The sequence below is a fragment of the Tenrec ecaudatus genome, chromosome 10 (genome assembly GCF_050624435.1).
Source record: "Tenrec ecaudatus isolate mTenEca1 chromosome 10, mTenEca1.hap1, whole genome shotgun sequence".
In the NCBI taxonomy this organism is placed as follows: domain Eukaryota; kingdom Metazoa; phylum Chordata; class Mammalia; order Afrosoricida; family Tenrecidae; genus Tenrec; species Tenrec ecaudatus.
This window is the reverse complement of record NC_134539.1, coordinates 77208825-77224299: the sequence shown is the minus strand read 5'-3', so window position 1 is coordinate 77224299 and position 15475 is coordinate 77208825. Positions and strand designations below refer to the sequence as shown.

At 39.8% G+C, this 15475-nt stretch overlaps 1 protein-coding gene across 9 annotated transcripts in view; it reads right to left on the bottom strand.

Annotated features, from left to right (window-relative positions):
* Positions 1 to 15475, bottom strand: part of FNBP1 (formin binding protein 1) — a 163912-nt gene that overhangs the window by 51253 nt on the left and 97184 nt on the right. For all 9 annotated transcript variants that reach the window (XM_075560639.1, XM_075560637.1, XM_075560638.1 and 6 more), the window contains exon 7: positions 227 to 355. In XM_075560639.1, the coding sequence (XP_075416754.1) occupies positions 227 to 355 (129 nt within the window). The remainder of the gene's footprint in view (positions 1 to 226; positions 356 to 15475) is intronic.

The window sequence follows — 15475 nt, the reverse complement described above, 5'->3', positions numbered from 1 at the left end:
ACCGGGTCCTCTTCATAGATCTGGATATCTGCACAGGCCACGATTAGATTAATCCTGAGAACATTGACACCACATGTCAGCCTTCTGCCAAGTGAGCGACTGACCTGAACATGTTACAAAATGATGTCAGTGGGAACTCAGAGGTCCAGAAACAGACTGCAAACTCGGCAACCGTGGCCTAAGAGCAACACACCTCTAAGCAAAATGCACACCCGGAATTCCTTACCTGAAAGATGTTGGGTATGTGTGTGTGGTAATACTCATGCTGCTCTTGGTTGAACTTCTGGAGGATTGACGAGTAATCAGCTTTGCTGTCTTCTGCCATTTGGTGACGTATTTGAGCCTGCTGTCGAGCCTGGGGACAAGAGAAGAAAACGCTCCCTGGTTGACACATAATTTTAAAAAGCTTGGGCAGAGGAATGGCACAACTCGGGGTGGGGGTGGGGGGAAGGGAGCTCAAAAACCAAACTCATTGCCATCAAGTCGATTTGGACTCAGGGCAACTCTTTAACAGGTGCCATAATTAAAAACCAAACAACCCCCCCGAATAGTTTCGAATTTGAATTTAGGTAAGGAATAAGCATTCTAGTTTGTCATAAACTACACCATTCTCTACTCTTAACACATTGAGCACTTTCTAGCCTGACCACGTGTCACCACCATTCTCCAGTGTACTTCATTTGGCCAAAGGTACATATTTATGCTCCCTGGAAGACCCTCTGGGAACCGCTGCTCACAGTTCTTTTTGGAGGGGGGAGGGGAGCCCATCATTTTCTTGCACACTCAATTCTCAAACTATATGAACCATTCATCTAAATGGAACTTTAAAAAAAATCTCTGCCACATTACTTTTTTCCTTACTCCACTAATAATAAAAATGTATACATTTGTTTCTCTTCTGATGAATAGTTTGATGAATCACATACCTAAAAGAAAGAGACCAGGATGACAAGCTTCAGAATCTATTTTAAAGCTCATACAAAAGCTCTCAAACCATCCGTAAGTATAAGGGGTTGTCATATTGGATTTCTCCAGCACTTTGAAGGTCACGGATGACTATCAGTGCATACATCGCTAACACAATCTGCGGTTCGCATTGGACCTGCCAGATGACAATATGGCTTGGCCTTTAGGTGACTTGGCAAACTTAACTACCTTGAGCCAAAACACAACAGGAAAAGGGTCTTGTTTCAATATAATCAAGGAAAGTTTTCTCTTTGCTTGTTTTGGGTTGTCTTTCTTATAACTGAACGGAACCTACTGAAAATAAAGAATGAAAAATAAAACATCAAAAAGAAGATGGCAAGAAAGTAGACTAAAATATTCTCATGTGAAAAACAAGAAGCGTGGAGGAAGGCGTCCGTCCCACTTTCTGGCTGATAACTTTGTAACATTTAGTATCTCGCATCTCAACATTCTCTTTTGGTTTCCTGCCTCTCTGAGGTGAAGGCTTAACCTGATTCTCACTTCCTTGCCACTTTTTACTCATATGCATTCTGGTGAAAGCACAAGGCGGTCATGCATCCTCGCTGCTTCCTTTAGTTTCTTCCCTATTTACACAAGGACACTTCCCAAATGAAGGCTACACTAGCAATGCTCCCAACGCAATTTCCTTATTGTTTGGATGTATCTCCATACCATTTTATTCACTTCTCATCTACTCTCAGTTTCTTTCGGCTGCCTCAGCCTTCCTCTTGGTTGGTGACCTGTTAACTCCCTTCCTGACCATATGTTTTGGCTTCCTCTTCTTACTGTGTCCACTAGTAAATGCATTTTCAATGCCCCAAATGTTAAGCCCCAAACCCTCCCACTAGCCTAAAAAATCTGTCCCTTCCCAATATACAGAGGCCCTCCACTGTTTAAATAGCTTTCCCACCTACATGAATTCCATCTGTTACCCTAATTCATCCAATGCAGAAATCCTCTTAACTCTTTCAACGCCTAGTTTCATTAGTCGTCACTTTGTTATGAATGTGAAAAACAAAACAAAACAAGCAGATACCTAAGACTAGCTCTCCAATTTTTAAAATAATCTATTTCATTCATAAACCTTTCTCCAAAAATGCCTCACTCAAAGTCCTAAGAGTTTCTTCTTCTTCTTGGTAAAGAATAGTAACAAGTAATGACATAAAGAAATTCCCTGATGTATTTTTGACAAATGATTTTATCTGAGTGGATATTTTAAATAACATAAGCGTTACAATAGCCCAGAATGTCATCGTTGCATGGACGAGACACATGGAGTAGATAAAAGCTTCCTGACAATAAACCCACTCGGACCAACCAAGTGTTACTAACAAGAGCTGTGGGGGTGGGGGGCACTGAGCCAAGGTGGCCCAACACTGTTTGGATGGAAGTAGCTCCCCACCCCACCCCGTCCTCTCCCCCCATAATCCACTGTCATCGTCATGATTCCCACTCACAACAGCCCCACAGGGCAGAGCAGAAGTGCTTCTTTAGGTTCCTAGATGGTAAATCTTTACTGAAGCAGAAAGCCTCAACTTTCTCTTGCAGAGGGCTAGTAGGTTTGAACTGCTGACCTTGCAGTTAGCCACCCAAACCTTAATCTACACCAGCACCAAGACTCTTCCCCAGCACCCCAGACTAGTAATATTTCAGATTTAGTTCTATAATTGCTTCTGTAAGAGATCAACTCATGAGAGTTTCATGATACAATAATTTAGACACATAAGTAGGACCACTAGGTAGACTGGTGATAGAAGTTGAAATAAGGAATAACCAGTATAAAGTCCAACAAGAAGGTAAGCAGAGTTGAAGAAACTAAACCAGATGAACATACCTCAGATCAGTGGTTCTCAACCTGTGGGCTGCGACCCCTTTGGGGGGGGGGGTCAAACGACCCTTTCAAGGGGTCACCCAATTCATAACAGTAGCAAAATGACAGTTATGAAGTAGCAACAAAAATAATTTTCTGGTTGGGGGATCAGCACAACATGAGGAACTGTATTAAAGGGTCATGGCATTAGGAAGGTTGAGAACCACTGCCTGAGATGGACTGAACCCAAATTATAGTTATAGTGACTCTACAGGACAACAATAGAACTGCCCTTTAATTCACTTGTTCTCTTGAGTTTCCGAGACTTTTAAATCTCCTGAGAGTCGAACTACTAACCTTGTGATTAGCAATGCCCACTATACCACCAGGGCTCTTTTTAGATGAACAGAACCCACCTTTAATGCAAAAAAACAAAAACAAAAAACTGTCCGGGAGTTTTTTTTAATTCGAAAGTCTGGACATTCGATTGCAAACACCTATTTTTCCAATGGCCAGTCTCCTGTTTCACTCAGTAGAAGAAACACAGAAACACTAGAAAGCAGCTCTTGCAAGACCACAGCAGAAAAGAGAGAGGACCATCTTCTCTAGACGTTCTGGCATCCAGCTGCTTTGAATTAATAAATAACTTTTTGCAACCCAAGCCTAGGAATGTGCTTTTCTTCTTCAGTTTTACCATGGAAAATCTGGTGGTGGTTGTTGTTAATTAAACTGTCGTGTTTATTTTTACAATGGAGCCAATGAGACTTTAAAACTAGTGTGGAGCTAGTTACTCATTATTACAAAAGTATGCTTTAAGACATCTAAAGTAATTTCAAAAACTGTTTGGAGTAACCAGCCCCTAGCTGGAGGTTGAAAGAGCGTGTACTCCTAATGTCTCAAGTGAAAGAAGCCCGGAAGCACTGCTGTTTCTCATCGCTCTAAAAGCATGGCTAAAAATAGCAACTATTATCTCAAAGATGTACAGTATTTCCATTCTAAACCAAACCAAGAGCTATTTCTTTTCATTAAAGTTGCCATTCAGAGCATAAAGCACACATCTTAGAGCAACATTTCTGTAGGGCAAAAAGATCTTCAAAGGAGATTTGCTTTCTTTAAGTCAGAATCACAGAATTTAGAGAGAATATTCCCAAAAGTCCAGATTAACCACAGTTGTCCCAGCTTCTAAATTTAAAGCTTTTCTAAGTAAGATCTAGGCCACTTTCACTATCAATCAGAAAGACTGGACATAAATTTTATAATTTACTTAGCAGACATGTGGGAATCTCCCCAAGTTAATGCAAATAAGCCACAACATGAACTGCCTCAGCATGATGACCTCATTGCTTGCCATTGAGATTTCCTATCATGGCTTGTAGCTCAACATCCTTGTGGAAATTAAGAGCTGTAGAGCCTAAAAGATCAGAGTTTTTCTTTCCTCCTCTCTCTCTCTTTTTCTTTCAAGTATTGTTTAGAAAGTGAGAAGATAATAGTTAGAGATGGAAATGCAGCCCAGGACTTCTAAATCCTAATGTTCAAAGAAACAAACAAAAAACTCTACCCTGTAACCTATTTAGATAGCTAAATTTAGATGATTGACATGATCAGAATGCATCTCTATTTCCAATTTAATCAAATATTACCTGTTCCTTAGTCTTTCAAAAACATTAAGGAAAAAAGAGTGCTGTTTGAATCTGAGCCTCTGGCGGCAGAGAACTCTGGGCAGACTGAGGAGTGGGGCTTGCGCACGTTCCACATGGACAACATGGTAGGTGCACTTACCAAATTACCCTCCCCTCTCTTTTCCAGGCTGCTGATGGCTTCTGACCTTTTAACAAAGTGAACAGTGATGGACTGGCTCCACTTAGATATTTACTGAATAAATAGATGATGAGGTTTATTAATTTTTTTAAAAAAGGAACTAGGACCTCTCCAAATTCTATCCATAGATGATCCTCAAATGATAAACTATTTAGTACAGAAAGGCACTTTTTAAATCCTTTCATAGGAGCACATAAGACCTTGTGAATGCTTTTCCTTTAAGACGAGGTTTCGAGGGCATGAGGAGGAATACTTCACAGCTATTCAGGTAGCCCTGGCTCTTTGAAGTGCACTCCATTTCACTGTTCGCTCTAAGAAGCCCATATCACAAGAGAACAATTGTATTTTAGGCTGGAGGATAAAAGGGGCTGAATCTAGATTTATTATTTCCCCATTAAGAATTTGCTATTTTTAGGGAAGGTGGGGCACAAGTGGGACCTGATTACAAGGATTTACATATAACCCCCTCCCAGGGGGACAGTCAACAGAAACATGGGTGCAGGGAGACATTGGACAGTGTAAAACATGACAAAATAATAATTTATAAATTATCAATGGTTCATGAGGGGGGAGGGAGGAGGGGAAAATGAGGAGCTGATACCAAAGGCTCAAGTAGAAAGCAAATGTTTGAGAATTATGATGGCAACAAATGTACAAATGTGCTTGACACAAACTGGATGTATGTATGGATTGTGATAAGAGTTGTACGAGCCCCCAATGAAATGATAGGAAAAAAGAATTTGCTATTTTTGATGTCAACATATTTACAAATGTTATTGTTGTAAGAGCTGTATGAGCCCCCAATAAAATGACTTTTGTAAAACAAACAATAAAAAGAATTTGGTATTTTTTACCAGAGATAGGATGCTGGCACCTGAGGCAGTTCGACTCCGCTGGCAGATTAGGTCTGGCCACTTTTGGGGGGCATCCAGTCAGGAGAGGTGTGGGGACAGAAATGAAAGTGCAGCAAGAACCAAGTAGTGCACTTGACTCTTGATCCACCCCTCTTCAAACTACCTGAGTTGCCGACTTAATACTGGGAGAACAGTTAGGCTAACCTAACAACCTGGGTTATCTGACTATCTCTATCTTTAGCTCTCTCTCCCACTTCCACCCATGATCACCCAACAATAAAAACCTGATTGTTGGATTATAAACAAGCTCCCTCCCTAGATATGTCTTTAAGTCAAATTTGCACTTAAGTCAGAGCAGGGAGGTGCAGTTTATCTGTAGCATCAGTTATCAAGTGTTTTTCTTTGCCTATAGTATATAGAGTACCAATTTATGCATAAACATCAAAGAAACTTTCCGATAAACTAAAACACTTTCACATAATAATACAGTATTAGTAGTGCTATTTGCGATTATACACGACTATATGTACCTTGAATGTTTGATATAATAGGCTATAGGGGGGTGGGTTCTTAGCTGGAGAAGGGGGCTGAACCTAAGCCTGACACTCAGGGCCTGCCTGTAATTCAAACTTACAGACACATATGTTAGAAGGTAAAGTCAACATCAAACCTGTGGCCCTGAAGGCCATTCTGACTCATGGTGGCCCATGTGTTGCAGACCAGAGCTTTTCTGGAAGGTTCTCGTGGGTATAGCAAACCTTGTGGTTGGGTCTTTCTCCTGAGACACCTCTGGTGGGTTCTAATCTCTGACCTTTAACCATATGCATTACCCTAAAAAAAGAACACCCCAAACCAAACCCACTGCCACCCAGGCCATGTAACCATATGTGGGGTTTCCGAAACTGTAAATCTTGATGGGACCCTCATCTATCTCATGCTGCGGGTGGGTTTGAACTGTCAACATTGCAGTGAGCAGCCCAGCTCCTATCCCACAGCACCACCAGGGCTCTGCTTCCACCTCCGTCTATTGTGAGGCGGGAGCTGAGGAAGCCCTGATGGGAGCCTGGGGCAGTCTCCTCAAAATAAGTCCCCGAAGCACAGCTAGAGGCCACATGCCACAGCCATCAGTCAACACCAGTCAACAGCGGGGAGGTGCAAGAGCACGAGGGGCTTCAAACCATCGTCCCTTTTGGATGTGGCCAGACACATGAGCATTGTCAAGCTCCCAAGTGAGGGAGGGGTTGCTTGCTAACCAACTTCCTATGTGTGTATGTGAGATTAAAAATATATACATAAATGGCAAACTTTCCAGAATCCCTGAAAACTGGATTTCTCTAGCATTTGCCAATGATTGCTATTAAAACTGGTTTACTTTAGGCCTTTACCAGCAATGCAACCAAACCCAAACCAAACTCAGAGTCATCAAGTCAAGGATGACTCTGAGTGACCCCATGGGACAAGATATGTCCGTGGCCCTGTGAGTTTCTGAGACTGGAACTCTTTTTAAAAATAATTTTACTGGGGCTCATGCAACTCTTATCACACTCCACACATCCATCCACTGTGTCAAGCACATTTGTTCATTTGTTGCCATCATCATTCTCAAAACATTTTCTCAGTCTACCCTTCACCAGGCCTTCCAGTGTCTTAAATAAACGTTTGTGTGTGTGATGTGAATCTGAAAAACAAAACAAAACAACAAAACAAAAACATTTTCTTTCTAGAGACTGTAACTCTTCAGGGAGTAGAAAGCCCCGTCTTTCTCCCAAGGAGCACCTGGTGGTTTCAAACTGCTGAGCTTGCAGTTAGCAGCCCAATGCACTAAGCATTGGGTTCCTCAGCAGTGCAACGTCAGTGACATTTATCCTACAGGAACTATTTAAAAATATTTACAAATATACATATATATTTGCTTTTGCTTTTTGACTCTTTCGGGCATAGTTTATTTAGTTAGTTTTCTTTTCCTTATAATAAATCATTTTACTGGGGGCTCTTACAGCTCTTATAACAATCTGTATATCAATTGTATCAAGCACATCAAAATATTGCTATTATAGCAGCTGATAACTTGAAATAAAAAATAATACAAGGCTATTTGAAGACACGGGAAAGCAGTAGCTACCATATTGAGGCTAACTCATGGAGACCTCACGCATGTTAGGGCAGAATTATATACCATAGGGTTTTCAATGGCTGGTTATTTGAAACAAGATGATAAGGTCTTACTTCAAGGTACCCCGAGGTGGACTTAAACCATCAACCTCTTGGTCAACAGTTGGTGTATTAACTGTTTATACCATTTGGGACTGACATCAGAAAGTGGAATATATATTATATATATATTCTTTTTAATTTAAAATTTCCAAAATTTTACTTACAGCACAATCCCATTACTATAAAAATGAAACCTTAATAATAATCAGTTTGAAAGCCTTGTTTAAAAAAAATGAAAAAAAAATCAGTTGGAGAAAGAATGACTAAAGATAACTTACCAAAAAGATTAGCTAGGGGTGGGGGTGGGGATGAGGGAGAAAGGAGCTGATCCCAAGGGCTCAATAGAAAGTAACTATTTAGAAAAGAATGATGACAACATGTGTACAAATGTGCCTGATACAACTGATATATGGATTGTAATAAGCACTGTAAGAGCTCGCAATAAAGTTATTTTAAAATAAAGATTAGTAAAAGAAACAAACTCTAAGGCTGAATTCCAGAAGCAGTAAAAGATTTAAGCGGTATGGCGTGCATTTGAGACTGAGGGGTAAGGTATGTGGGGGGAAGCTCTAAAAATTAATGCAGTAGGAGGGATATTAACAAAAGAAAGAGATGAAAAAGCTCTTTGTCTGGAGAAATGTTGATGTATGATGAATGGCATTGCTTAAATTTCCTAGCAAATGGCTGCAGCTAGAATATACTTTCAAGTTCAAGACTGAGAATGCATTTTTTAATTTCTATTCAGAGAGAGTGCTGGGAGTTTTTGTTGGAAACTTCCAGGCCAGGGGCTTGCCAAAACAATGAGTCTGTCTTTGATAAACTATAAGAGCAGACTAAAACACAAAAGAGGAAAAACTTGAAAAATAAATTAACGAAAGAAATATGTTGGAAATATTCTGGCAATTTCCTGATTTTTTTTTACCCTCCACCCCGGCTTTTTTTTAAGCACTCTTACAACTTTCCAGCTGCAGTGGATTCGGCTAATATGGTGCAGTTACTGAAAATAGTGAGAAGAAGGAGAGATAGCAAATGAGACCTGCATCCCAATCCCACATGGCTCATTCAATTGCTAAACAGTTTTTGTTTGTTTAAAGCCGCTCTGCTTCCTTATTTGAAAAGCAGAAAGCACAGTGAGTGGCAATTTCTGTGTCAGGAGAAGAAACCAACAGCTCCTGTTGCTCATGCTGGCACAGGCACACCTGCAAGGAGACTGCAGAAAACAAATCATGCAGGCGCTGCTCCTCTAGGTCCGGACAAGTCCTGGACTCCATCACTTGGCCCTGTCCTCCTCCCTGAGTTCTAATGCATGGCTAGGGGCAGGAGACTTGAATTGTCAGTTACAGTAGGTTTAAAATGGATTAACCCGTTCATTCCCATTCCTGTCTCCCTTTAACAAATAACTTCATCCCACAATATAGACAACCTGGGGTTTTATATACATAGACAGGAAGCTAAGAAGCAGCTTTTATTCTTGCAAGAAGTTAATGTCTACACGATCACTATTTCTACTGCTTTGGAAAAGAAGATGCAAAGCATTCTTTAAATGTTAAGTCTAAAAAAAGTTATTTTCTTCAGTAGAGCAAAATGGTCAGCCATATTCCATATTTCCATCTCTGAAGAAATCTGAAATGCTTAGTGGTGTTGGTGGTGGTGGGGGAACCAAGTGAACACAGATGTTTCAACAGGAAAGTTTAAAACTAAAAATCTTATACTTGTTATTCAAACATTACTAATGAGTCAAGATATGGGACTGTAACAGGCCCATCCTCCACTTTAACATCAACATTAGTTTCCTCAGCTTTCTTTAAGCTAGATATTGCCTACCAGGACTTCTCCAAGTGACCTGAGAAAATGACAAGGTACATTGTTTAGGTCTAAGGCTTGGGGTGGAGTAACTGACAAGTCTTCTCTGAGAAACCAAATCTGAAGGCTGTGCCATACTGTACAGATGGTGCAGGAATTCCAAAGCTAAGCAATGACAATAACAAAGTCCAAACAACCCAAACTGGTCCCAGACTTCCTAACAGAAATAAATATTATAATTTTCTGGGAAATACTCCCACAAGTTTGCTTTCATGGGCTGCCTAGAGAAAAAAGAAAAATCCCTGTTGAAGATGACCTCACCCACAAAAATGACAATTATAAATGCACAAAGAAATAAACCAGTATGAGACACAATACACTGTGGCACAATAGGGCTATTAACACCACAAGAACGTGAACTAAACAATTAGAGAGAAAATGAAAGATTCAAAAAGCATTTAAAATTATTAAAGATAGAAAAGAGGCAATAAAAGTAACACAACATACATAAAGATCACGCTGATCTGAGAGAGAAATGAAATTTCTGGAAATAGTATCGTATAGTCATGAAAATTAAAGGGATCTGGGGAAGAGAATGAGAAGTTTTACACAAATCTAATATAAGTCCCCAAACTATCAATTTGAGAGAATGAAAGACAAGCAATATCTGAAGAGTTAATGCCGAGAATATTCCTATACTTACCAAAGACACAAACCCTCGGCTTTAGGAACTTTGTACAAAGTAAATTGAAAATAAAAAGGTTGTGCTTTAAAACATCATAGTGAAGAGGTTTTTTTGTTTTTTAGTGAAGAGGTCTTAACAAGTGAGTAGGCAAGCAAAAAATCCACCAAGGAATGTAATTAAATATACAGTTAACTTTCTAAGAGGAACAGCTGACAATGAAAGACAATGGGGCAGTATTTTTTTGATGTTTAAGAGAAAATAAATGATTAAATTATTGAAATTGAACATCCCCTTGCAGAAGGGCTGTGGGGAGGTGACGAGCCAGTTAGAGTGTAGTGTAGCAAAGATGAAACATACAATTTTCCTCTAGTTCTTAAATGCTTCCCCCCCCCCCCCCCCCACTATCATGATCCCAATTCTACCTTACATATCCGGCTGGACCGGAGGATATATACTGGCATAGATAGGAACTGGAAATACAGGGAATCCAGGACAGATAAAACCCCTCAGGATCAGTGGTGAGAGTGGCGATATCGGGAGGGTGAGGGAGAAAGGGGGAACAGATGACAAGGTCTACATATAACCTCCTCCCTGGAGAACTGGGTGAGGGAGACATCGGATGGTGTAAGATATGATAAAATAATAATTATTTATAAATTATCAAGGGGGAGGGGCGAGCAGGGAGGGAGGTGAAAAATGAGGAGCTGATACCAAGGGCTCAAGTAGAAAGCAAGTATTTTGAGAATGATGATGGCAACATACGTATGAATGTGCTGGACACAAATGATGTACATACGGATTGTGAAAAGAGTTGTATGAGCCCCTAATAAAATGATTATAAAAAAACCCTCCGCAACTCACGAAGTAGGGAGCAGGAAACCAAGAGCAGTGGTATCAAGAGCAATAGCGTCACTTAAATCAAATGGTGGTGAAGAACGACTGCCCCTCTTTACAGTGGGCCCCTGTTCCCTAGTCCAGTCTCAAGTTACAACCTATTGGTCATCTTACCCCTTGCTAATGTCTATACCTGGCTAAATCAATAGACAAGATCAGTGGCGAACAATGAGCAGCTAATTGTTTTTTCTAAATCATTTTTTAAACATTTTATTAGGGGCTCATACAACTCTTATCACAATCCATACATACATCAATTGTGTAAAGCACATCTGTACATTCATTGCCCCTAAATCATTTTATTGGGAGTAACTCTCATCACAATCCATCCATCCATCCACTGTGTCAAGCCCATGTGGACATTTGTTGCCTTCATCATTTGCTTTCTACTTCAGTCCTTGATAACAGCTCCTCATTTTCCCCCTCTTCCTCTCCCCCCTCCCTCATGAACCCTTGATAATTTATAAATTATTATTTTGTCATATCTTACACTGTCCAACATCTCCCTTCACCCACTTTTGTGTTGTCCACCCCCTATGGAGGAGGTTATATGTAGATCCTTGTAATTGGTTTATTTATTATAAATGAAGCCTGTATAGCACATTGGCAAGAACAATGAACTTGAAGCTCAAATAAGTGCTTCAGTCTTAAATGTGTCATATCCAACAGGGCCACTTTAGGCGGATAATTGTGGTAATGGTGATTATAAAACACTCTTCTTTCTTTTTTTTTTTTAAACACTTTTCTAGTATACAATTTTAAAGAAGTAGGCACTAACTGAAAGTGGTGGTTCAAACTCGCCAGTGGCTCCCTGTGTGAAAAAAACCAAGTGATCTGTTTAAGTAAAGATTATAGACTCTGGGGAGAGAGGGGGGAAAATGAGCAGCAGATATTAAGGGCTCAAATAGAAGGCCAATGTTTTGAAAATGATGGCAACAAAGGTCCATATGTTCTTGACACAATGTATGTATGTATGGATGGATTGTGATAAGAATTGTACGGGCCCCAATAAAAATTGTGAAAAGAGTTGTACGAGCCCCTAACAAAATGATTTTTTTTAAATCACAGAATTGGGCCAACTCTGAATATCCTCCCACCACAAAAATAAAATAATGAGAAATCTAAAAAATATATACATATAGCCTAAGAAACTCTAAGGACAGAAAAAAAAAAACTCTAAGGGCAGTTGTCCTCCGTCCTATAGGTTTACTACGATGCCACGGCACACAACAGCACACAGCAAGAACAACAGCCATTTCATGAAAGTCGCTGGAATTCAATCCCCTTCATAATTTGTTCCCATCTGACTTCCCTACATTCTCTTAGTCCCCAGTCCTGTCAGGCTGGTTTACATCATCAACTTGTTTCCCTCGGGGCCCTGGATGGAATGCTCCTTCCCTCAGCTGTTCTTTCTCTGCTTGTCTTTTCAATTTTTATCAGTCCTTCCTATCAAAGGCCCAAATTCGCCTCAAGGCCTTTCCCAACAACCTGTAACCCACATAGACCTTGTTCAGATGCACAGTCCAGGAAAACCTTTTGGGCTTCTAATGTTTGCTGATCACAGGACCAGGCCACTTCATCTAACTCAGTAATCACTTTTAAACTGTGATTATTATGAATGCTTTCACCACACAACCCACCGTCCTCCATATGATGTGCTAGTCTATTCTCCAGGGGATGCAGGCATTCCTTGCCTCTCCAGCTCAGCATTTGCCAACAGGGGTCTAATGAAAGATATCAATAAGTCGATTGGTGGAATGCACAGAATGGATTCAGTGATTTTTCTTGATGAGTAGGGCTAGATGCCTAGGGTGTGCAAAGAAAAGTGTCCAGCAGTCATGCTATGGTTCTCAGCCATAGTCAACATCTGTAACCCCTTCTCCATCCCCACCAAGCGTAATGTGACACCTTGCCTTTCCAAGAAGTCTCACAGAACCCCACCCCCCTTCACTGTTCTGCTGGTGCCACAGCCAAGAAGGGGGGTGGGGGGACGTGGGCTCCTTTTAGACATCATTATCTATTTCATGTTTATTAACACGGGATTCCTTTGTTTGCTCTCTATGACTTTCTTCACTCTCTCATGTGGCCGCATGTCCGTCCCTCTGTCTCTTCCTCTCTCTAGCTCTCCCTTTCTTATTTTCAACTGTTCTCTCTTCACTCTGTCTTCCAATCTCCCCTCACCCTGCCCCCTGGACTCTCCTCCCATTCTAAACACCGGGACAGGCCCTTAACTAACGACCTGTTAATTGAGACCCACGCTCTGGGTCCGCTTTCCTTTTATTCCCATTCTAACACTGAGATTATTGGATTGAGTGACTTAAAAATGAATGGGAAGAATTGGAGGAAGGATAAAGACACAAACAGGCAACACACAGATGGCAATAATAAGTGCCAACTAATTAACTGCAATCCAAAAATAGAATCTTCACAACCACCACATGAAATGTGTGATATAATCCTTTTTACAGATCACTAAATATGCTCACAGACGAAGTAAATTGCCTCATGTTGTACCATGAGGAATAGCAAAAATAGGATTTGAATCAATTTCTATCTGACATCAAGATTAAGTTCTTTGTCAAGCAAGACCACTAACTATGAGTGAAAATAAAAATATTTTTTAAATGAGTTGCTATGGGAGGGTCCTTAAAAACAGTGAAGGCCATACAGTGAGGGCTAAGTATTGAAAGCTACTCATATAAGTAAATAGAACATGATATACCTTAGGAAATGCATTTTTAGCTGTAGATCTAGGGGGAGGATGGCCTGTCTGCTCTATTGTTACTTTGCACATAACTTAGAGGTTTGTTAATGACCATGCTCCTAGGAGTGGTAAAAACAAACAAAAACCCCCAAACACTCCCACATCAATATTTTAATACAAATCAAAGAATGCATATCAAAAATGTTGCATTGCAAAGACTTTTAATATTTGGAATTTATAAATGTACTTTTGTCAGCAGCCCTGACATTTCGATTATTACATATTATTGAAATCTGGACCCCTTGCATTTTTTATTTCTTATTAGATGCTTATGAAACTTCCAACTTCAGTGTAAAAACTATTTTTGCATTATTAGTGCAAATCAAGGGGTAGCAAATTAGTGCAAATTAAGGCAGAATAATACAGATAATGACAATTGCTAGCAAATGGGTTAAACTTGAAGTTAAATGCAATTTTGCAATTAAAATATTTTTTTAATTTTGAAATTTTAAGAGTATTTTATGAAGATCATCACTAACCCTAATAAATAATTTTTATGTTTCAACTTTCCTACCCCAAATTTATTTTTAATGGTACAATTAAAACTGAGTTTCAGAGCTCTCCCTCCCATCTCATCCCAGTAAGGTCAATGCTATACCCTGCTTCCAAATATGCATATATTTACTACACAACTAATAATTTGGGGAAATCTCCACTAAATTTAGTATCTTGCATACTTAATTAAAGTAAGAATACATCCCCAAGAATGCTGAGGCCAACTGCTAACAATCAAAGCCATCTACATACAGGAATGTGAACTTCACATGGCTACGCAGACAGGCAAAGTACACAAGATGCTAACCTGGTGGATGTGACTGCTTACAGATGAAAATAAACAAGAACATGTCGCAAAGTCTGTACAGTGGTGCTTTATACAATTGATGTATGTATATGTATGAACTGTGATAAGAATTGTATGAGCCCCAATAAATTGTATAAAAAAGCAAACAAAAAACAACAACAAGAACATGTCTTTCCCAGAGTCTTTGATTTGCATCCTAATCCACTCTTAAAAAGCTGTAACAACAATATGCATGTTGTACACTCAATGTTTCATGGGCACATTATTTCTCTTGTAATAGCAACGTATTTTGGACTGCAAAATCAAGCTGTCCTTGCAAAATTTATTTCCTGCATGCAAAATAACCACTTCCTCTTTTTAAATAATTGCTTTCTAAATTGTTACAGTGAGCAATTGCCTCAGCTAACTAGTCAGACATTTTATAGGAAACAGAAATTTAGAAGAAGCACCACAGATGTTTACAGTCAGTAAAGCTGCCAGCTTAGTGGCTACAGCACCTACGAATAACAAAAGAAATGTAATAGTACAATTCCTTATCCGTCCAATAGCTAAAGTAGTCATCTTGCTGGAGACTGTTTCCCCAAATGGTAAAAAAAATTTAACGCTCAGCTACTCAGCTGGCTTCAGTTAGGAGAGAACCAATCCGGGCCCTGCCTTGTGGAATCCACAACACTGCTTCCAACAGAGCAAAGATTTCTAGACTGCGTGGAGCTTCATTTGTTTCCTTGAGGTCATTGTCAAACTGGTAAGTATTCAAAACAGATCCCTTTGTTCTTGCTTGAAATGGGGAGTCTTTACTATAATTTCATTTTTCCCTTTAAAATATTTACTTGTGTACTAATGTAACACATGATGCATATAAAAA